At 33.9% G+C, this 22,043-nt stretch overlaps 3 protein-coding genes across 5 annotated transcripts; 1 reads left to right on the forward strand and 2 right to left on the reverse strand.

Annotated features, from left to right (window-relative positions):
• Nucleotides 1–253: 253 nt before the first annotated feature.
• LOC8285287 (phytyl ester synthase 2, chloroplastic) lies at nucleotides 254–9,708 on the forward strand. Of its 2 annotated transcripts, XM_002512831.4 has the most exons (14): nucleotides 265–811; nucleotides 3,116–3,167; nucleotides 3,358–3,413; nucleotides 3,555–3,713; nucleotides 3,962–4,066; nucleotides 5,058–5,164; nucleotides 5,482–5,603; nucleotides 6,065–6,173; nucleotides 6,307–6,437; nucleotides 6,739–7,108; nucleotides 7,785–7,898; nucleotides 8,313–8,398; nucleotides 8,496–8,605; nucleotides 9,188–9,708. In XM_002512831.4, the coding sequence occupies exons 1-14, from the start codon at nucleotides 364–366 to the stop codon at nucleotides 9,373–9,375; spliced, it is 2,157 nt and encodes a 718-aa protein (XP_002512877.2). In that variant the 5' UTR covers nucleotides 265–363; the 3' UTR covers nucleotides 9,376–9,708. The 2 variants fall into 2 exon arrangements, with proteins under 2 accessions (XP_048234412.1, XP_002512877.2); XM_048378455.1 differs by lacking the exons at nucleotides 8,496–8,605; nucleotides 9,188–9,708 and having other exon boundaries at nucleotides 254–811; nucleotides 7,785–7,900; nucleotides 8,314–8,359.
• Nucleotides 9,709–11,704: 1,996 nt separating this feature from the next.
• LOC8285288 (zinc finger protein GIS2) lies at nucleotides 11,705–12,895 on the reverse strand. The gene has a single exon (XM_002512832.2). The coding sequence runs from the start codon at nucleotides 12,693–12,695 to the stop codon at nucleotides 12,153–12,155; it is 543 nt and encodes a 180-aa protein (XP_002512878.1). The 5' UTR covers nucleotides 12,696–12,895; the 3' UTR covers nucleotides 11,705–12,152.
• Nucleotides 12,896–15,218: 2,323 nt separating this feature from the next.
• Nucleotides 15,219–21,398, reverse strand: LOC8285289. 2 transcript variants are annotated; one of them, XM_015715397.3, is made up of 6 exons: nucleotides 20,771–21,398; nucleotides 18,284–20,023; nucleotides 17,918–18,166; nucleotides 17,376–17,456; nucleotides 16,085–16,684; nucleotides 15,219–15,426 (listed from the first exon to the last, which is right to left on the reverse strand). In XM_015715397.3, the coding sequence occupies exons 2-6, from the start codon at nucleotides 19,556–19,558 to the stop codon at nucleotides 15,370–15,372; spliced, it is 2,262 nt and encodes a 753-aa protein (XP_015570883.2). In that variant the 5' UTR covers nucleotides 19,559–20,023; nucleotides 20,771–21,398; the 3' UTR covers nucleotides 15,219–15,369. The 2 variants fall into 2 exon arrangements, with proteins under 2 accessions (XP_015570883.2, XP_002512879.2); XM_002512833.4 differs by lacking the exon at nucleotides 20,771–21,398 and having other exon boundaries at nucleotides 18,284–20,575.
• Nucleotides 21,399–22,043: the final 645 nt, after the last annotated feature.

A 22,043-nucleotide genomic window follows, 5' to 3' on the forward strand; every position in this document is an offset into this window, starting at 1 on the left:
AAAGAAAAGGAACACATATTAAAGATTTTAAATTATAAAATTAATATATATATAAATTTTTAATATATATATATATAAATTTTTAAAAATATAATATTGGGTGATATAAATTACGAAAAAAAAATTAAAAAGAAAAAAAGAGTAGAAGTTTATGTTTGTAAAGATAAACTAATGAATTAAGAGTTTTGTTTAAGAAATTAATGGATTAAAATGACAGTAAATATTTTAGTAGTATACTGATACTTAATTATTCTAAAATGGTGATTAGTATTTAAGACAAACAGCCTTTTAAAATCCTTCAATACCGCCATCCTATATCCAGACAAAAAGACAGATCATCGCCCATCAATAAAAATACTTATCATGGCAGCGGCCACCGGAGCATGTTTTCCCGCAACCATATTTACATCGTCGCCGGTGGTCCGTTCATGCCTACCATCATCATCGTCTTCTTCTTCGTACGCAAAACAGAAAATGAATCGGCGATTTGCAGTTAGTACCGAGCAAATATCAACATCATCTACGGGGACGAGTAGTTTAGCTGAGAATGGGAGATTGGAGATGAAGAAGCAGTTAAAAGGAGAAGAAAGTGAAAGAGAGGAAATAGTAAAAGAGAAAATAAATCCGTATCTTCTGGAGTTAGCAGAACCGGAAATAGTGAAATATAGCAACGGCTGGAAGGATTTTTTTGAACAGTCTAAAGATTTTATTAGGTCGGAGGACGGTGGTGGTGGTGGTCCGCCACGGTGGTTTTCTCCGTTGGAGTGTGGTTCGCGATTGGAGAATTCTCCTCTGCTTCTTTATTTACCTGGTAATTTTTTTTTCGTTGAATTAAATTTCGTCATTAATTTAGTAAACTTTTAATATCTTATTGCATATTACTTTATTCAGTGCGAATAATTGGATATTGAAAGGAGAAAAGGTGGTAATCACCAATCAGTAATTGGAAAGTATAATGATATAATATCTTCCGGTTTGGCTTACTAGCTAGCGAACAAGCATCGGACCCAGCTCCTTGGTCCTCTCTCTTTATGCCTCCTGCTCTCAATTATTGGAGAAAATTACATTTTTACACCAATAATTTTTTATTATGTCAACACTTTACCTATTGTTTTAAAATCAAATTTAATCATTACAAAGTTTTGAGTCCGTCTAAGCTAAAGTCAGACCATTAGATTCTTTTAGATAATCAAGTAAATTAAAAATTCAATTTGATTCTTAAATTCAATATTAATTATCAAACATAAAAATATATTTTTATTATCAAGGTAAAATAACTTTTTGAATTTAATTTAATCTTAATATCTAACAAAATATAATTAAAATATACTTACCTGTTAAAATAGAAATTTTATTATTCAATTCATAATGATATTTTTATAATCTTAAAATATTTATAAATTCAATATATCTAATTTTCTGTTTTATTTTATAAAATATGAAAATCTCATATAATTATTAATTTATGATTTATGCTTTTCATTTTCTATTGATTTATTATATTTATTTTAATTTCTTAGAAAAGAATATTAGAAATGAATAAGCTTTTTTATTTTAGATATATGATTTTATTAATTTGAAATAGAATTGATATTAAAAATAATTATTGGCTGATATTTTCAAATACTATGATTAAATTGTGCTAAATGAAAATTAGAATAACTAAAAAATACTAAGGTAATATTTCTTTGTTAAAAACTAAAATTAGAAATTTTTCTGTAATTAGATAATAATATTTATCTATATTGAATTTGATAATTTCTATTAAATTTAAGGATCAAATTAGATTTTTTCTTATTATAAATCGTTTGACTGGATTGACCCATGGAATCAGAACTCAGCGGCCATTAAATTTAATTTTCAAAGAAGAAGTGTAAAAGTGTTAATATGATCAAACTCGGTGATGTAAATGTAATTTGCTCCAATTATTATTATCTTTAAATTTTTTCCTCTGTTTTAATTAATTCAATAATTGCAATGTGTTACCGAATTTATTGAAGAAAAAGAACTAAATATTCTATTAGAGCGCACTTTTTATATATGTTAAACCCTTTATTTTAAAGAGTTATATCATAAAATTATACTCCAATATACTTTTTATTTTTTAAATATAAAATAGAGAGTCAATTTGGCTCTTTAAAGAACCAAACTTCACTCTCTATTTTATATTTAATAAATGAACTACAAGTTTCTATGTATTTAATTTAATTGATATTTGTAATTTTTGTTTTTCTACGATAAAAACTAAAAGAAAAGGAAAGAAAAATTAAAATTATTAATACTTATAGCAATAAAAATAAGATAAAGAATAAAATTTAAAAAGTCTATTGGACTTAAATAAAATATTTTTCTCTTTATATTTCAATATTTCTTAATACTCTTTGTTATATAAATTATGCTCTTTAAAATAAGAGCATCGTTAGGATCCTCTTATAAAAGAAAGAAAAAAAAAATGAAGTAAACATTAAATATACATGTTTCCAAGGCATTTGACCACTAAAACAAAAACATATATTGTGCAGTGAACTTCTTTTGCAGATAATGGGTAATGATATTTGGGACTTGGGAGGATACTAAATAGTGCAACCAGCTAATCTGACCTACACTTTATGGTAGAAATGACTTTGGTTAATAACTAACTTTTAGACATTAGTTAGCTTTGACTTGGAAAAGTAAGAAATAGAGAAGATTTTATGTTACAGTTCCTGCATGCTTACTGACCTATTTTATTTGTTCAGAGGGGAAGGAATATCAATTATGGGTCTTATTTTTCACATAATTAACCAATAAATTTTATATGTCGTAAAGTATATAATTTCTATAAAACATTTTGTTTTGTTTTTCTCATTTTGTCTAAATATCAATACATAAAACTTTACTTTGAGCACAGGCTCTAGCTCGCTTAAGCTTGTTCCATATTTTAATAAGCTAAGTTTATATCTTGAGCATGTCATCAAGTCTAGCTGAAGCATGAAAGTAAAATCGTCTGAAATTTAGACTTTATAGACTTGAGTTGTAGTGTACTCAGCTCAGATGCACCACTATTCGTTAACTATATCAAATTCTGCACCATGTTGATTAAAATGTTTTCTCACAAAGACTCTGAATTTTGCAGGGATTGATGGTGTTGGGTTAGGACTTGTTACACAACATTATAGTCTTGGAAAGTAAGTACGCCCCCTAGTCTGTGTTATGTACGCAAATGAATAATGAGAGTATTCTTCTGGTTTATGTAAATCTTGTAATCCAGATTATATCATTGCCCAATGCTTGATGGCATTACGTCTGTCCAAGATTGATGGTTATGCGCTCTAATAGACATATATATGTTTCTTTTTTTTGTCTTCTTGAAACTAGGATTTTCGACATATGGTGCTTGCATTTGCCAGTCAAGGATAGAACACCATTTATAGGTTCTTTGCAATCTCCCTGTTACTCTTATCATTCTTTTCCTTTTCCCTTTTTCATATTAATTGTGATAAAGATGGATAATAAGATTCTAATATCTTTATGCTTTTCTTCTTTTCTCTTTCCCTATTATTTTATGTTTTCAGGCTTAGTGAAGCTGATTGAAGAAACAGTTAGATCAGAGAACAGCCGTTCACCTAATAGACCAATATATCTTGTTGGGGAATCTCTGGGAGCATGCCTAGCACTAGCTATTGCAGCTCGTAACCCTGATGTTGATCTTGCATTACTCTTGGCTAATCCAGGTGATAAATTACATCCTTATTAACCATCCATGAAAGTTGAACTTTCTGCATTGTCCCTATATTTATGGATTCTCTATGGACAGTTAAATACATATATAACCAAATTGCTTTGAATTGCTCTCATCTCTTATAGATAAAGGGAAAAATGCATAGGTTTATTCGACATCAACCTAAGATCTCAGCTAAAGGTCGTCATTGGTAATGCTTTATTGACTCCATCTAATTTTTAGTTGGTGCTTTTATCTCAGGAACGTCTTTTAATAAGTCGCAGTTGGAATCTCTAATACCTTTGTTGGATATTATACCGGATCAACTCCTGCTTGGTCTTCCTTATCTGCTGAATTTGATGACAGGTTCTTCTTTTCAATTATAGTTTCATATTCTGGTTTTGTTGGTTGCTTTTAGATAATTTCTTTGCATGGAGCTAAAAACATAGCATGTTAAGTCTGGTTGGATACTTGGGTTAATTCATGCACTACCCTCAACCTGCTTTCTTTTAGTGAGTATATAATATTGAGTGTCTAATGATTTTTGCTTAGAATAACATTTCAAATTTCTATAAGTCGTTCTATATGATGCAATAGGCTTCAGAGCCATGCTTTCACTTGCATAACATAACCTTGGGAAGCTGCAAGGTAAACATCTGATATAGCTTCCCATTAGTTCTTTTAAATATTAGATTGTCATTGAGCTTTTTATATCTTTGTCTAATTGCATATTCTGAGTTTACCTCCTTAGATGATCCTTGTGCTATTAATGACCATTGAGGCACAAGTTACTTGTTTCTTTCGTGATTGAGAGTGGGAGATTAGCCACGTGCCCCGATGATCATAGGCTTAACTGGAAGCAAGATGAGTAGTTTGATTTGCGCATTTTTTAAGCTTTAAACATGCTCCTTCATGCAAAAACCACTGGCCTTAAAACATGCACACATTGAGGACCATCTGCACTTCATACTGAAATAATTAGCAATACCAAGACCCAGGGTTGAACTTTAATATTTTGGTTTAAGAGACACCATATTGGAAAATCATCCAACTTAAAAGTTTAAGCTGCAAGACATCTCTAACAACTTTTAGGTGTCCATAACCAATATGCTTCTTTCTTTGAGAATTAGAGCTTGAGCTTGTATTTGAACTTTTTTGCTGCCAGTTTTGAAGTTGGAAGCAGAAGGGAATCTGGATGAACTTGCTAATGCTACTAGGAACTGATTATAGTAAACTTAATTATTTTGTATCTTTATTTTTCTAGTGAAATTGTAAGCACAGTACAAAAGATTACAATTAAGTGCTGTTTTATTTCTTCTTCCAATTGATTTCAGAAGTTGGTGCTACATGCATTTAGGTGATCCTTTGAAGGTGGTGATGGCTAATGTGACAAAGCCTGTTCCTCTACAACAGACAATTGGAGGGCTATCCCATGATGTCACTATACTGTCATCTTACCTCTCAGTAAGGCTTCACTATAAGATATGATTACAATGAGATAACAAAAAATTTAGTTTGCATGATTGGATAATTGAATATATTAGTTTACATGTGTTAAATTTTGGTGAAGTATATTCTGCTCAACCATAGAAGATATTTTCAGTCAACATGTCAGGAAATATGTCATCAGCAGTGCTTGTTCTGTCTTATTGTTAAAAGAGAAACATAGCAGTTCATCTTGAGTGATTATATCATCTCTAGTGTTTACTTTTTCATGTTGATGCTTACAAAATGTCATGTGTTCTCAGTCCTGAGAAAGAAGTTTATGGCTTATGTCTCAGGTTCTTGGTGATGTCTTACCTAGAGAAACACTTCTTTGGAAGTTACAGTTGCTTAAATCCGCCTCAGCATATGCAAATTCTCGCCTCCATGCTGTAAAGGCTCAAACTCTTATACTTTGCAGGTCCATCTCTTTGGCATGATCTATTACTCAAAAAGTATAAATCTTATTGTAATAGAATTTCTTTTGAGAAACTTGACTCAATACCGAAAGAGCAACTAAAGCAAAATATTTAAATAGCTCTTTTTAGTTATTTCTTAAAGAAGATCTTCATATATGAAATTGTTAATTTTTATATCTATATTTGTCAGAAAACAGATGTAGAAATAGTAGCAATTGTTGATGGGACTAAATTAGGTTATACTTCAATGCTAGGTAGATGTTTCAATCATGTCCCTCAACAGCATATGGCAGAAATAAAACATTGGCATTCTGGCATTTTAATGTGAATTACATTAATGGAAATACTACAAACATCTTCTTCTAGAATTCTTTCTTGCACTTCTCGAACTAGGTTTCTTTAATTTTTAAGTGTGAGTCTGTCAAAACTGATCAGGCCTGCATTCTTGTGTTGTATTTTTCAGTGGCAAAGATCAGCTGCTACCAAGTCAAGAGGAAGGTCAGAGACTTCATAATGCACTGCCTAACTCTCAGAATCGTTGGTTCCAGGATAGCAGCCATTTCCTCTTCTTGGTAGGATAAATAATCCCTCAATCCTTCCCTCTCTCTTCCCCTGCTCCCTATCATTTATATTCTTTAAAAAATTGTTAAAATTGTAGGTTTGAGTTCTCTTTTGATGTATGTTACAGTCATGAACATGTTGCAGGAAAATGAAGTTGATTTAGTGACTATCATAAAGGGTACTAGTTTCTATCGCCGAGGTGCACGCCACGACTATATTTCCGATTACATACAACCTTCCCCTCCTGAATTCAAAAGGATATATGATTCAAACAGGTATCCTATTTTGCTATCTTACAGATAGAAAATCTTATTTCTGTTACTAGGACCAGAACAAAGTTCTGGTACCTTGGCCACTTTTTCTGTAACATACATGGTATAGCAATAATTTGCTTATTTCTAATTCATCTCAAGCATAATACTTGGAAAATAAACTTCTTGCTAGAGATTTTTGTCATTACTTTAGCAGAAAAATAGTTACAACACATTTGAAAATTACTTTGGCCATGTTTAGGAGTTCCCCATAACAAACTGAGTTGTTATTTTGATTAATATCTTTTTCCAAATTGATGTTTAGGTTCATTGTGCATGCTACAAGCCCTGTGATGCTCTCAACTTTAGAAGATGGGAAGATAGTCAGGGGTCTTGCAGGAGTTCCTTCAGAAGGACCTGTCTTATATGTTGGCTATCACATGCTACTTGGATTTGAATTAACTCCAATGGTTACCCAATTTTTACTGGAAAGAAATATTCTTTTGAGAGGAATAGCACATCCATCCATGTTTAGGAGATTGAAAGAAGGGTTGCTTCCTTCTATGTCAGAGTTTGACACATTCAGAATAATGGGTGCAGTTCCTGTTTCAGGATCCATTTTCTACAAACTTCTATCCTCAAAGGCTCATGTGCTGTTGTACCCAGGAGGAGTGCGTGAAGCCTGTCATCGGAAGGTAATGCCTTAGTATTTTCTTGTTATTCTACACTAACAAAGTTCAATTTTCGTGTTGTTCTCGAGTGGGATTGTAGTTCTAGTGATTACAAGTCTGTAATATAATGAGAAATCACTTTCCCAGTACCCTACTTGCCTTACAGAAGAAAACTGCTTAAAGGAATAAGTAAAAAGTGACAAGATGTGCAGTTTCTTATCCCATACATGCTAGAAAAATCATGGGATCATCAGTAATAACTGTGGTCTAAACAAATGTAAAGTCCAAATGAAGAGTTTAAGATATTCTTCAAGCATAATAAGTTATGGAAGGGCAAAAAAGAAAGGGTTCCTAGCTATAGTTATTCATAAGGCATAACCTCTTCTGGAGCAATTGACGCTGTTAATCTTGAAGTAAGCATGCCAACAACTTTCAGGATGTTCTTTTTGAAGGGATAATGATTTTCTTTTTTCTCTTCCTTGATTTAAAGTTTTCAAGGAAATTTTTCCTTCTGTTTATCTTTTTATGGCTTATATTTAACAGATTAATATGAATGAGTTCCATTATACGTAAATTCTGGTTTAGCATTAACTTATTTTGAGAATAAATTGTTGTTTTGTTTTTATTATTTGGCTACGATGATGAGATTATGCTGAATGTTTATATAGTCTTGCAAGACTCAAGTCTACATACCTTTCAGGGTGAAGAATACAAGTTATTTTGGCCAGAACAGTCAGAGTTTGTCAGGATGGCAGCTAGGTTCGGAGCCAAAATTGTGCCATTTGGTGTTGTTGGAGAAGATGATTTTTTTGAAGTAAGGCCTGAAGATTTCCTTTTTATCTTGCATAGGGCACTGTTGCACTGGTTTTTAATCTAATCCAATCCCATTAGGTAAACGCACCATGCTGAATATGCTTTCACTCTTCCTAGTTCCTAGTCTCTCAAAATCTTGACAAAGGCAATATATTGCTCTTTCTCTCTAAAGTAAGCTTTCCACGATATGGAGTAACTTGTAGCAAGGAGCATAGATGCTTGTGATCTCCAAGTAGGACAGTAAGATATTTGGGCATGCTTGCCTTGCTGTGGATAAATTGATCATGATAGATATGACATATTAGGTTCCTGGCATGAAGTATACCTTGCTGATTTTAAATACACACTCACCAACGCTGATTTGGAGCTTATCGAGTATCAATTGGATAAATTGATAATATGTTGATTATTGCAGGTTTTTTTCGACTATGATGACCAAATGAAGGTTCCTTTCCTTAGGGATTACATAAAGGAAATAGCAGAGCAATCTAAGAGTGTGAGGTATGCTCACTTTGTCTCGTATTGGTTTATACAAAATTTTGTATTTGTTCTAATCCATTTCACTTTGTTTTCTCTGCCTGGCCTTCCATCATGATAGAACTGAATCAAATGGGGAGGTGAATAACCAAGATATGCACCTTCCAGGTGTCCTACCAAAATTTCCAGGCAGATTTTATTATTATTTTGGGAAACCAATTCAAACAGAAGGTATGCTGACAACACAACATTTACGAAAATCTACTTGGCGTTAAATTAATTAACAGTCATCTACTTGGCACAAACCAATAAGCATTGAAGTGTGTCCGAGTAAAAATTGTCATCATAAATGTTGCATTTTGAGAGATTTTTGCTGGTAGTGCATATTATTGGGTATTGATTAATCATCTTTGCTTCCATCTTCGACATACACACCCAGATACAATTAGTTTGATTGGACTCAATTGAAGGTCTCAGTTGGTGGTTGGAAATGGCCTGGAGAATAACTGGATATTTGTTGAACTAACCAGTTTAATTCCATACTTCTGCGAGATGTTTTCTCCTCAGCAAGATATTGGAAGACATAAATTTACACCCTTTCTTTTTTCCTCTTCATCGACTCCATGCTGTGAAATGAACACGTTTCAGTGTTGACATCAATTTTTTTGGCAACGAATTTGAGAAGTACATTATCACATGTAGTTCAGACGACTTAATCTAGATATGAGAAATAGCATTATTAGTATCTATGTAAGGTTTAGCATCCAATTCGTGCAAGAAGATTGACTTGAATTTATAAATTATATTCTGAAGGCAGGAAGGAGTTAAGAGACAGGGAGAAAGCCCAGGAATTATATTTGCAAGTGAAGTCCGAGGTGGAGAATTGCCTTGCTTTTTTGAAGGAGAAAAGAGAAAATGATCCTTACAGGAACCTGTTCACTCGACTAGCTTACCAGGCTACGCATGGCTTAACTGCTGAAGTTCCAACTTTTGAACTTTGATTCTTCTGCAGAATGAAGGTTGGCTGATTTCATCGGAATGTTCAAATAAGGTCAAAATTCTTTCTGCACATTGATGTCCCTTTGCAGCAGCCTCGCAGCTTATTGAACTGTGGATCCTCCGCCTTCAATGGATAAAGGACCCAGAAACTCTGGTTCTCAATTAGACGATAGATCAAGTCATCTGTAATATTTAGGGCTTCACCAACATTTAGTCAATTCATATGAATAAGAACTGTATAAAGTTATGTGATTTTAATATCCATGTCACCACCAGGATTCATTTTCATTGCTTTGTTAATAAAAATTGTATCATAGAAAATGTCTATTCTAATATTCCATATCTTATTTTTTAGTATTCCTTATGCAAGCTTGTTTGGTTTTATGCTGCATAAAAAACAAAGGTTTAGTTTTTGTTTCAACCCGGTTCTTTTCTAACCCCTAGCTTTTTTGGTGCATTATAAAATGTCATGTCAGCAGGGAAATTTTGAGTTAGAAAAATATGCAAGGTTTTAAATGATTAAATATATAATAGTCTTAAAATGGTACGTTATCATTGCGTCCTAAATTTTGTTTCTTTTGCAATGAGTCGTTTTCGTATAAGTGATATCTGTTATTCAATGAGAAATTCAATTCGATAATAATCGGACTTGTTAAACGATATTTATAAAATCAACATAATTGATACTTGTTATGAATAAACTTTTTTATATATATTTCTTGATGTTTTATGTTTATTTTTATTTTTTATATCAAAATGTAATTGTTAATTTTCGTTAATAAATTTTTTATATTTTTTCTATAAAAAATAATAATTTTGTTAGACAACCATTTCCTTTAACACTCCAATTACCATACTTCAAAAATTACAAATTCTCTTTTACACTTTTTTTTTTCACTCCAATTTGATTAATTTTAAATTATAGAAAAAAAATCAAAATCGCAAAAAAAAAAAAGAAAAAAAAAAAGAAAAAAAGAAATTTTCAACCAACAAACCAATAGGAACTTTGGTTAGGTAGAGAAAGCAACGGTGTCTTATACTATTTTAGTAGGACGGATTTAAAATATATATAAATGAATTTTGGTGAATTCAAGTTTAATTTTTAGCATATGGTGAATTTAGGTAAATTCTTACTCATTTAATATTTATGTTCCGTGACGAACATTGTAACAATTACCATTTAATGCTTGAATTTCAATTTCAATATTCATTGTTTTGATTTAAGAACCTCGTTTCTTAGTTTAATGCTTACTTTTTATTTACTTTATTATATTCATTTAACTCTTTTTTTTAATTAATATTTATTAAATACATAAAATTCAATAAATAAATATTTAGTCCGTATTTCGGATCCATTGATATAAACAGAGCAACTATGATCAAATATCTAGTAAGAAATACATATATTTATATGTATAAAAATAGAAGATTTTCTTGAGTACTGTGAAAATTGTATTTGAGACAGATATCGAATTCAGATATTTAAAATCTTAAATGGGTTGGAATTGGGATACCTCTAATGATGAGTGGGTTTCCAATCCTTGAATGAATAGCAACCAATGCCATGGAAGAAAAAGTTAAGTCATCATACTGTCATTAAGCAAATATGTATATTATTCCTAGAGATCAAACCCACAACTTTTAACATATTATTAGATGCCAAAACTTATACCAGAAGCATTGCTGTGCTCTACTATAACAATTAACTTTCTAAATTTGAATTAATAGCATTTTATTGGCTAAAAGAACTTGCTCATGATTTACATCATAACATGGAGCAAACTAAATATTCCTATCCTTGATTCAAAAGTTTCAGCTGATTTAATGCCCGGACTTTTATGTAAGATCTCTTTGAGGTTTTTCTTTTTCTTTTTTCCTAACAAAACATCTATAATCTGATTCACTGTGGAAAATTTGCCAAAGATTAAAGTTATTGCTGCCCACAGTAGGGGGGCCACAGATTCAAACCAGCTCTAAATTGCGAACAGCCCAGGAAGCAGCAGTGCGAATTACACAAGTGAAATCGCAGCCGTCCCATGTGATGACTTTAGGGCAAAACTTTTTTGGGATTAAGAAACTTCACTGTAAACGTTTCAGTCCTCTAAAATGAAGGAATGTTTTAGATTCCAGCAAGCTACGAGCGGAATCTACCAACAACAAAACAAAACCATTTACTGAAATGATCATGCTCCAGTTAGGTTTACGCCATACATATATATATATGTATGTGTAATGCTTAATTATTTGTTAGGAATCCCACAAATGGCTAGCATTGTTTAATTCAAAAGGGTAATAAAATGGCTGTTCCTATCAGAAATGAACCAGGAAAAAAAAATGAGAGAGAACAGTTTGCAAGCTAAGAGAGACATGACTGATCGGACTATATAGTACTAAACAAAAGTACTCACCTGCACATTCCATGGCCAGTCCGGTGACCAGAAGGGCATTTTGGAGGGGATCAAATCAAACAATATCACATCAGTACGTACAGTTACGTATAGAGAGAGAAGATAATTAAGAAGCATGAACAGAGATCATTGGATATCAATTAATTTATAATCGGTTCATCGAGGAGTACAAACATATGATGATCTCACTAAAACAAGTAAAACCCGGCTTTCAAAAACTGCTTTTAAAAGTAGTTAAAAAGTTAAAACCCTAACATATATAAATATAGTATCTAATAGCTAAAACCCACCTCATTAGTCACTAGGTACCATTAAAAAAAAACCCATTAAAACATAAGAATCACTTCACTTACAAGAACCGAGAAAAAAAATCACAAATGAAGAGTGAGGTCGAGATTAACAGGGTCAGCATTAAGATCAGCAACGGGAGATAGAGAATCATCAATAGCATTAAGAGCACTAGAAGCAGTAGACCCACCACAGAACCCAACTTGAGGAGGTGATGGAAACTGGTAGTCGGTCATGGTTTGTTTTGGTTCGAGGCAGTAGTAGTGGTGGTGATCGTCAAGAAATGGGGCAGCATCAGGGTGGTTCATCATGTATGGGTCTGGAGGGAAGTAGTGAGCAGAGATATTGGGTGGTGACTGGAGAGATAAGTTTCTGTGAGCCGCAGCACGTTCGCGCTTGTGAGCATTCTGGTGGCCACCGAGAGCTTGAGAAGTGTAGAATTTACGAGGACAGTAAAGGCATTGAAAGAGACGAGAAGAGGAAGTTGGTGGTTGTTGTGGTATTGGGTTCTTTCTTGATGGTCTTGATGAAGGAAAGGGAAGTTGTTCTTGTTGTTGTTGCTGCTGCTGCTGCTGTGGTTGGTTTTGTTGCTGGTTAAAGAAGTTGTAGATTGATGGGTCTGCCATCTTTTTCTTTTTCTTTTTCTACTAAAGAGAAAAAGAGTGAAAGAGAAGAGAAGGTGGCTATGGAGATGAATGGGCGAGTGAGTGAAGAGGGAGGAGGTTTATATGGGGTTTAAGGTTTTGTTTTTACATGAAGGTGCAAGGATATAATTGGTTGTGGCTTGATAGACAATAGTACCCTTAGTTTGTTGGATATAACATGCATACACACACAGAGTGAAAGGGTTGTCGAATACATATATACACACACATCTGGATTAGTTCTCTTTAATTGCAACTGGTATATATAATCATGGTCATTTGATTAGTTAAATTGGTATAGTTACAAAGTAACTAGGTCCAACAATTTTCCCAAGAAGGAAAACCATATTATTAAATATAATAATTCATGATCTTTAAGTACCAATTTCTATTTCATTTTTGGAAAGAAGTTATGGATAACACAAAACATGGAAAAACACAAGATAGCTTCAACATTGAGTATTAGGCTAAGCCTAGCAAATGAATGGAGATCCATATTCATAGGTTATATTATTATAATGTTATTTAAATATTGAAAAGAATGTTTTATAGGTTAGAATAGTACTGAACCGAAGCAGTACTGCTACTGCGTACTTAGATAACTACTTTGCCTTGTCGATTGGAGTTGTGGGTATGGACTTGTTTATTTTATTTTTTATTTTATGGTTTCCATACAGGCAACACGATTTAACACGTGTACGGCCTACATTGTTCTTGATTCACATAGGAAGACCTGTTTATCCAATCAACAAATATAAAAATAATAACTAATACAAAAATATGATAATTATTTTACAGTAGTAGCTAGCTGCTAGAGTATGGCATGGAGGCCCATAAGAGAAACAATAAAAAAAAGAAAAGAAAGAGAGAGATTGCAGCAAGTAGTTTTGTGGCAGTTAGTACTAAGAGAAAGAGAAGTAGTGAGATAGAAAGAAAAGGGGTAGAAGGGGAAGATTTTGATTTTAATTGGAAAATGGTGATAATACGGTGTAGGAGAGGAAAGGACAAGAAGTGGCAACACTTACCTCCTTTCTTGAGGGCTGTGAGTGTGTCAAGTGTCAGTAAAGTGCAGCCAAAATCAGCAATTTTTCAGCTCTCTCTCTCTCTTTTCTGTTACTACTGCACTCTTTTCTCTCTTCCAAATCTCTAGATTAGAATCAGCAGAGAGAGAGAGACCCATAAAGCAAAGGACACGTTTTGTGATAGACATGGTGGTAGAAACTGCATAACCTAATCATCAAACATACACTAAATGGCAACGCACACATGCAGACAGAGTGAGAGTGAGAGTGAGAGATTCTCCCTTTGCTGTGCGTATGAGGGTATAAAATGAAGGGCCATGTCAAGTAGACCTGCACTCAGACATTTGATCATATATTATGTCATGTGTGCATATATATGTATGTGACATATAATGATAGTTGCAGCCTGGTGTGCCCTGCAGAGCATTCTTTTAGAGACTCAAGAACTTGGGTTAATAGTTCTTAAAAGTTCTTGTATTGTGTAGGGTTTTTATGGGTTTCCTTTTTCCTTTAATGGGTTTGTTCTAGGTTAGCCTGTACATTTTGCAGATCTTTAAAGGTTTACCATTTGCAATGTTTTCACTTAATAAGCTCAATTTCATCTTTCTCTGGTGATGATGTGGGTATCACTCTTTTTCTATTATTGAGTCTGGTTTTTTTTCTTTTCTTTTTCCGTTTCTTGCCAAGCATCTTGTTAAACTTAGCTGGACTACATGAGAAGAAGACAAAAGTTGATAAGCACTCATTTCTAAAGATATGGCAAGATAGAGAGAGATAAGATATACTTAATTTTTCCCTCAATCACACTGACTAATGGGCTTTTAAGCTTTTTGATCCCTATTTATTTGTTTTTCATTTAGGTTGTCAAAGTATTAACATAACAGCTGCCACAGCAAATATAGAAATTTTGTTAAAGCGTTTTGGAGATTGTTTATCTCAGCAATAAATTTGGTCTGCCTTTGCCTCTATTCTGGGCTGCCTTTTTGTGTTACATTGCCTATTAGTGCCTGTCTAATGTGCACATCCAATTCAAAGAGAGACAGTGAAACTATCTGTCGACTGAACGTCTGTGATGTGACATTATGATTGCATAGAACATGGGGTTCCCACTTCCTAGAAAATTTTGCAACCTTAAATGCAAAGCCAACCTATTCATTTTCATAAAAACAAATTTCATTGGTCTTCTTTCTATCAAAAGATAACATTTTCCATTGACGTATTGGGCCAATAATTCAGATGAGACCGAGCTCCACCCTAGGCTAAAAAGCTCCTACTCAAACCTGCACATTAAAAGGTTTCCCACAGCCAGACTAGATTGAAAATGAACAAGGGAATTATATAGGAGCAGAACAGAACAAGAACAGCCACAGGAACGCAGGCTGCACCGTTTAAGCATTAGGTGGGATCTTGGAAAGATGCTAATACCCGCGTCTCACGTACTAGTAGTTCATTACTATGACTCGGGTAATCGAGAAAGCAGGCAGAGACTTAACCCATCAAATATTATTAAATGCAAGTATTTACAAGTTGAAGGATTAGTGCCATTTCAAGATGACATGACGAATAAACATGGAATGAATATGTACAGTGTCGGCAAAGAAGCCACAGCTCTCTACCGAGGTGAATTAAGAATCTCAGTTGCTGATATCGAAATATCTTGGATCCTCTGGGAAATGATATTCCACGTTCAACTGCCAAAAGAAAGCAACAGCCCTTATCAGACTACCAGATAAGCTTCAAGATAAAGAAAAGTAAACATGACTTATAGTCAGCTCGTTTACAGGTTTTCAACTGCTAGGGAAGTCTCACTTGGAAAACTTGCTCTAGAGGTTAGTTCCATTGTTTATCTAATTCCCTACAAGCATGAACAGGAGGCCAGTCCCTTGAGACTGAGGTCTTATAACCAACAAAGAGTCCTTGATCCAGAAAACTCGATGAGAAGAAATATATAATGGAGAAGCTGAATGATGTAGGAAGTACTGATATATGCATTCCTTTGAAACAGCAAAATTGATCACATAGGCCATCTTTCACTTTCATTTTAATTCTGTCTTATTCTCACAACAAGGTAGGACTGGCTCACAATAAAAGATTCCAAACTTGCTTTTTTTTTTTCTTTTTTTTATTATAAAAAGAACAGTATATAAGCAATTCATAGACATGCAATGAAGAAGAAAAGACGTAAAAATTTGAAAGCAAATTAATGGCCACAAAACTCTAATGCTCCAAAATTTTTACAGTATAATCAATCAGTTCACAAGCAACAATCTAGAATTCCTGAACTTGCATACAAAATAAAGTATAAAGCATGCTAATGTGAAGTGATGATAGTAACTCAAAATTACGCACCTTGCCTTCATCAGCATCTGAATGTCGTTGAGGGAACACAACCCTCAGGTCATTGTATAAATAGAACCTGCGATCCCCTTCCACATCTAAATGTTTCTTTTGCGGTACAGATGTAGGATCAGATTTACATCTTTGGACTGACCTAGCAGACTTTTTAGGTGAAGGGCATACAAAACGGAGATGGAGTGCGTAACGTAAAGCACCATGCTGGACAGTCTCGTTGACCTTTAAACAACCATGAGCTGATCGCCTATCAATTCCAATGCACGTATCCACCCCAGTGCACTCCTCTCTAGTCCCATGGCAATTACCATTACCACAGTCATTCCCAAGCATAAAAGAATCAACACCCGCTTTTTCCATATTCTGTGATTGCTTAGGCAAGTTCTCTGTGTCTGAAACTACTAGTTCACAGTAATCAATTCCCTTGACTTCACTATTTTCATTCATAGCAGTAACTGAATTGACTGTATGGTTAGAAGCCACCTTGTCTTTCATTTTTGTGTCCAAACCTGTTTGCCCATGTTTCATTTGCCGATGTTTCAATTCTGAGGAAGTTGTTCCAGAGGTATCTAAAGTGACCTTTTGGCGCAAGAACGTCTGATTTGAATTCAACAGAAAACAGGAAAAAGGAAACATAATTAACCAAATAGCATTATGAGTTTCAAGAATGTACAACACAGTAGATTTTTAGCCGGCAGTTTCTCCTAATAAATTGCTCACAATACATCATCCCACATTAAAATAAGTATGAAAACAGAGTCCTACCCACCAATGCCCACTTCCAAACTGATACAGAATTCAAAACTCCCTGTATTCACATTTAACATGACCTAAGCTGAGCATCTAGACGAAGATGAAATTTAAGTTTGTGAAATTAATTTACAACCAGGGGAGGAAGATAAATAAATGCTGCTTGTTGATTCTTAGACATGTGACAACCAAAAGCCTAACATTCCACTAAAAGGTCAAAAAGAATAATGTTTTATCCTTCACTTACTTTGACTTGAACCATTTCTAATTTTTAACATTCTGAAATCTCTGCCACCGGATTGTTACTAACATGGGTTAAGGGAAATGGTTTTGATGGTAATAAAAGCCAATTCATACATCAATCACCTGCAAATTATGACTTCAATCCATAAACAATAGTATCTACAGAATGCCGAGTGCCAACTACTAATTGCCATGTAATCTTAATTTTGCTACTGGAAAAAAGCCCAAGAAAGTTATACATCCAAAATTTGAGCTCAATCAACTAAACAACAATGAAATTGCTATTCCATCTTACTTTAGTACCAGCAGGCATGTCACTCAAATCATAGTTGCAAAGAAAGGTGTGGAGAGGCGTCTTTTCTGGATTGCTGAGAACCTGCAGATATCAAATTATTTTCATACATCAATCACCTGCAAATTATAACTTCAAATCATGTGACACTGTGGCAGTAACTCCCCCTGACAGTCAATTACAATAACTAATGACCACCTGATCCTTCTGATCCTTCACTAGTGAACACAGTACTGAAAAATGGACTAGCTTGCTTATTGCAGAACAAAATAGCAGGAGAATTTAGCAACTCTTTTTCCGAATTGCCAAAAAAAGAAATCAATGTGATGAGTGGACAATTGGAAAGAAGGAGAAGCCCCTGAGGTCTCTTCTAATGGACATGACTAAGGTGATGAGTGGTAGGCCACCAAAAATTTGTGAGAGAACAGACCACGGCAAAAAAAATAGAATATATGGTATAAGATCTCCAAAACTGAAATGAAAAGCTCAAACTAGTTCAGTGAATGTACTCAAAACCACCAATTACTATGTAGAGAAGAAATTACCAGTTGCACACGCCCTTTCATAGGAATACGAAAGCGGCTCCTAATAGTTTGTGAATCATCATTACTTGGACCTCTTTTTGATTTTTGCCCTCTATGCTTGTTTGATAAATTTCCTGCAAGATCTATGGATGCATAATAAAGTAAATAACAATCTCCATCCACACTTGTCACTGAAAAAGGAAGCTTCTGTGACTGTGGTGAAAAGTTTCCTCCTGTAATACTTAACACGGCTAGGAAACCATCTATTCTCTGCAAATGCAACATGCCAACAAAAAGCAGTAAGAAATAGATGTCTGCTAAGAATAATTGCAAGATTCAATTTAACAGCCAAAATCAGAACCAATGCAACATCACATTATTACAGACCTGGGTGAATTTTCCAGAAAAGAACCTCCCAGACAAGAGTGATTCCTCAAATGAACCAACCAAGGACCTACGAACAGGAAGGCCACTCAAACTTCTAAGAAATCTTGCACTTTGGGAAGGAGCTGATTCTTGAAACAGCGACCAGCTGTCAGTAGCACCTTCGAGGGAAGATGGACGAAACTCCCTGTGAAAGATATCAATATCCTCAAATGATCTACTCGTGATTGTAAAATCTGCTTCTCCAGGAGCAAAGACAATGTTTGAGTCATGTTTGTCAAGTGACTGTTTTATTTCCTCCAGATTTGAACAACGATCCTCCAAGTGAGTCTTGAGATCCTTGTGTTCACGCATTTTTATTCTTTCAGATAACTTAGGACCCAGAGGAGACAATGACAGAGGAGATGAAATTGCCTTTTTAGGGGATAGCGATATCGTCCTGCTTGGGGTTCTCCCTTCACTTGATTCTGTGAAATGCCCAAAAGAGTACAAACAATTCTTATGAGTATGTTGGTGCTCGTTTTCCAGTAGAGGGCCATCAGTAAGGAAAAGAGAAGCTCTCGTACTATTGTCAAATGACAAATCCCTTTTATCTAAACAACTGGACAAGGACCAGGATGATGTAGGGAAATTTAATTGGTTACCAACATTTGCTTTCTTATAATCATGTGCTGCAGAAACATATAAATTAGTAGTCAAAGAAGTGGGATTCGTCTGAAAAGCATGACATCCAATATCCAGAAGATCACCATTAAATTGTTCTGCAGAAAGCATGCTACTTAGAGGTGACAATAACCTTTTCCTGACAAGTGACCCACTCAGCTCAGTTCCATTCAGTGTCATAGATGAAGAATGAATAAGATCAGCAGAAAAATCCTCAAATCCATCCTTTGGACTACTTATTCCCCGTGATTCAAAACCAACGATCCTAGAAGCAGGATTTTGGATATTCCTTCCATTTCTGGGAGTAATTAAACCAACTTTGCCCATAGAACCAGTTATCAACCCATGAATATTGGAAGTAACCTCTGCTGACCCTTCCAAACTCGGTGAATTCTGTGGAAAGTTTGAAAGCTGCAAGGAGGTCTTCCTCTGAAAATCCCCCAAGGAGGAACTGATAGTAACTCCTAATGTTCGGCTTAAATTTCCTCTGTGCAATCCATCTAAATCACAGGCGCTCGTGCCAGCAATTTGTGGTGGGCTTCTCAAGTATGAGCCCGATGATGCTGCAGTATCTCCATTAATATCATCAGTAGAAGAAACTTGTGGTAAGCCCATCGTTCAAATTTGTAGAAACAAATATCTTCTTACCCTGCCAAGGCTAATAAATCATGTGCTCCTCTTCTTTTCATTCTAAGAGAATCTGTTCAACTTTTCATTTTTTGTAACATTAAATTTTTCCAGCATGATGCCCATAAAAGAAGTAGCACAGCTCTATATCTTCCAAATTCTAGTAATGTGATTGAATCAAAGTGAAAAACTAATAGGCTCCACCATTGAAGCTAAATCAGAATGTAAGCTAATCCCACAAAAGCGATTTCATAATCTACAGAGAAGCCAGCACTATGTATCCACCAATGGAGTCCACAATTCAACTACAAGTCCTTTGTAGGATTGCAAAGAGAAAGTTGAACACATACTAATTACCCAGCAACAATGTGTAGCACAAATTTTCTGACCTCCAAACCAGCAAACAGTGAAGCATCTAGAACTCATGGTAGCGAGCAGAATGGACGCGGTTACCTGATATAATCAAAATCAAAAAGGAAAGAAATAAAATAACACAATAATTAGTTGTGCAAGCTTGAGAAAGTCAATTTGTAAAGCAATACAATCTTCAAACATTTTCGGATCAACAACTTGATTAAACTCCATTTACTTCCAATCCTTGAGGCACAATTACGAAAAGAGTGTAAATTGATTAATATGAATCAACATGAGCTTCAATCATGATCCAAAGTGCACATACGGGTAGTTGCACTATATATGGATGCAGAATCCAAAGATGGCTGTTCAAATACAAACATCGTTTAAATACTTCTAAAAACTCTCATCCCTCATTCTAACACTGAACCAGAAACAGCATATTGTTCAGAAACATCATAACGTAGCATAGTAGAATCACCTCAAAATCAAATGAAACTCTAATCTACCATTTATTAGGAGCAAAAATTTCAACTACCAAGAAAATATTTTAAAGATCAAAGTAGAAGCAACAAGGCACATAGATGAAAAACTGTGAAGTATTCTAACAGATTCCTTCAGTCGATCAAAAACAATAAACAAAAAGCGTAACAAGTTCAAAAGGTTTGCTTGTACGGCGCACATTCACCATAAGCAACGTTTAAATAATCTTAGCAACCCAAACCCCCCCCCCCCCCCACCCCCCCCCCCAAAAAAAAAAAAAAAAACCGCAATCAAGCTTCAGGTTTCTTTCAAATATTATAGAAGGTATGAAAAAGCAATATTCAATCTGATAAATGGACGCACCGATAAAGCATATGATGACGAAGAAGAAGGAATCTTGAAGACAAGACATTTCAAATGTAATCTGCCATGTAATTAATGAATACCCAGATCATAAAAATTACTACAAGAACGATTATGCTATCAAATCTTTGAAAGAGCAAGATAAATTAAAAGGGTCCTTTTCTTAATTCCTTAAGAAAAAAAGAAAAAGTAAAAGATTAGATTTCTTAATTCTTTTATTCTATTAATATTACTGTTCCTTCTCTGCCTGTTTCTTGATTTGGGTATGGTTAGAAATGAAGAAGGAGAAGGTGGGTATGGTGGTGAGTTTGGAGAAGTTAAGAGAGGAGAAGAGAAAGCCATGTCTAAGTTCATTCTTCTCTGTTTATAATCCCAAAATACCATCCTCATCATCATCCCCCCACCTCTTTTTTGGTACCTTTTTTAGTTTTTTCTTTTTTTCTTTGCTGTAATTTTTCTTTTCTTAATTAAAACCCTCCCTCTCTCTCTTTACCTTTTCCTTTCTTGTATAAATTCTTCATTATTTCTCTGTTTTTCTTTTTAAAAATATAAAATCTGACCCTTTTATTTCTGTGAGAAAATGTATTATGAACTGGGTCACGTCTACTTTACCCGCCTTAATGTGTCTCTCAGACTATTGACGTTGTAATCGAACTTTTGCATATAAATAATTTGTTTTCTCTAAGATAAATTTAGTAAATTAGTGGATATTAATTTTTTCTTAAATATTAAGGACTATCGAAATTTCACTAATAAATCGTTGCAATTGCATTCTAAATTAACATTTTTAATAATTTTATTTAATTATTTTAAAATGTAAAAGTAAATACCTAATTTTATGTCATTATAAAATATTTTTAAACTAAATCAAATGTATAAATATCCATTCTTAAGTTTTAAGAGGATTAAACAAAATTATTAGAAAAATATAGAGCTCAAAATTAAATCAATAATTAATAAATTAGTCATGTGAGCATTATTTATTTTTAAAAGAATTAATAAAGGATATATATAACAAATAGAGGCAGATGAAAATCATAGAATGGCTATCATCAATATCTGGAGCAAGCGTCTTTTGACACATTCCGTACCCAACCCACCATTATTAGATTATTTAATTTAAATTTCTGCCATTTTTCATTTATTTTTTTTCCTTTTTTTTTTCTTTTAATATATAAAAACCTCTTTTCTCAAAATAGTGCATAGGGTTGATGCTTAGGGCCATTTGATAGATCACAATCATGAATGCAAAGACCGGCTTACTAGTTACTAT

Source organism: Ricinus communis, chromosome 8 (assembly GCF_019578655.1).
Source record: "Ricinus communis isolate WT05 ecotype wild-type chromosome 8, ASM1957865v1, whole genome shotgun sequence".
In the NCBI taxonomy this organism is placed as follows: Eukaryota; Viridiplantae; Streptophyta; class Magnoliopsida; order Malpighiales; family Euphorbiaceae; genus Ricinus; species Ricinus communis.

Coding starts and splice junctions, on each gene's coding strand:
- LOC8285287 (XM_002512831.4), top strand. CDS start 364: ATGGCAGCGGCCACCGGAGCATGTTTTCCCGCAACCATATTTACATCG. Junction 6,438..6,738: donor AGGATATATGATTCAAACAG/GTATCCTATTTT, acceptor ATTGATGTTTAG/GTTCATTGTGCATGCTACAA. Junction 7,109..7,784: donor GTGAAGCCTGTCATCGGAAG/GTAATGCCTTAG, acceptor CATACCTTTCAG/GGTGAAGAATACAAGTTATT.
- LOC8285289 (XM_015715397.3), bottom strand. CDS start 19,558: ATGGGCTTACCACAAGTTTCTTCTACTGATGATATTAATGGAGATACT. Junction 18,167..18,283: donor TTTCTGGAAAATTCACCCAG/GTCTGTAATAAT, acceptor TTGCATTTGCAG/AGAATAGATGGTTTCCTAGC. Junction 15,427..16,084: donor CAGATGCTGATGAAGGCAAG/GTGCGTAATTTT, acceptor TTCTTTTGGCAG/TTGAACGTGGAATATCATTT.
- LOC8285288 (XM_002512832.2), bottom strand. CDS start 12,695: ATGGCAGACCCATCAATCTACAACTTCTTTAACCAGCAACAAAACCAA.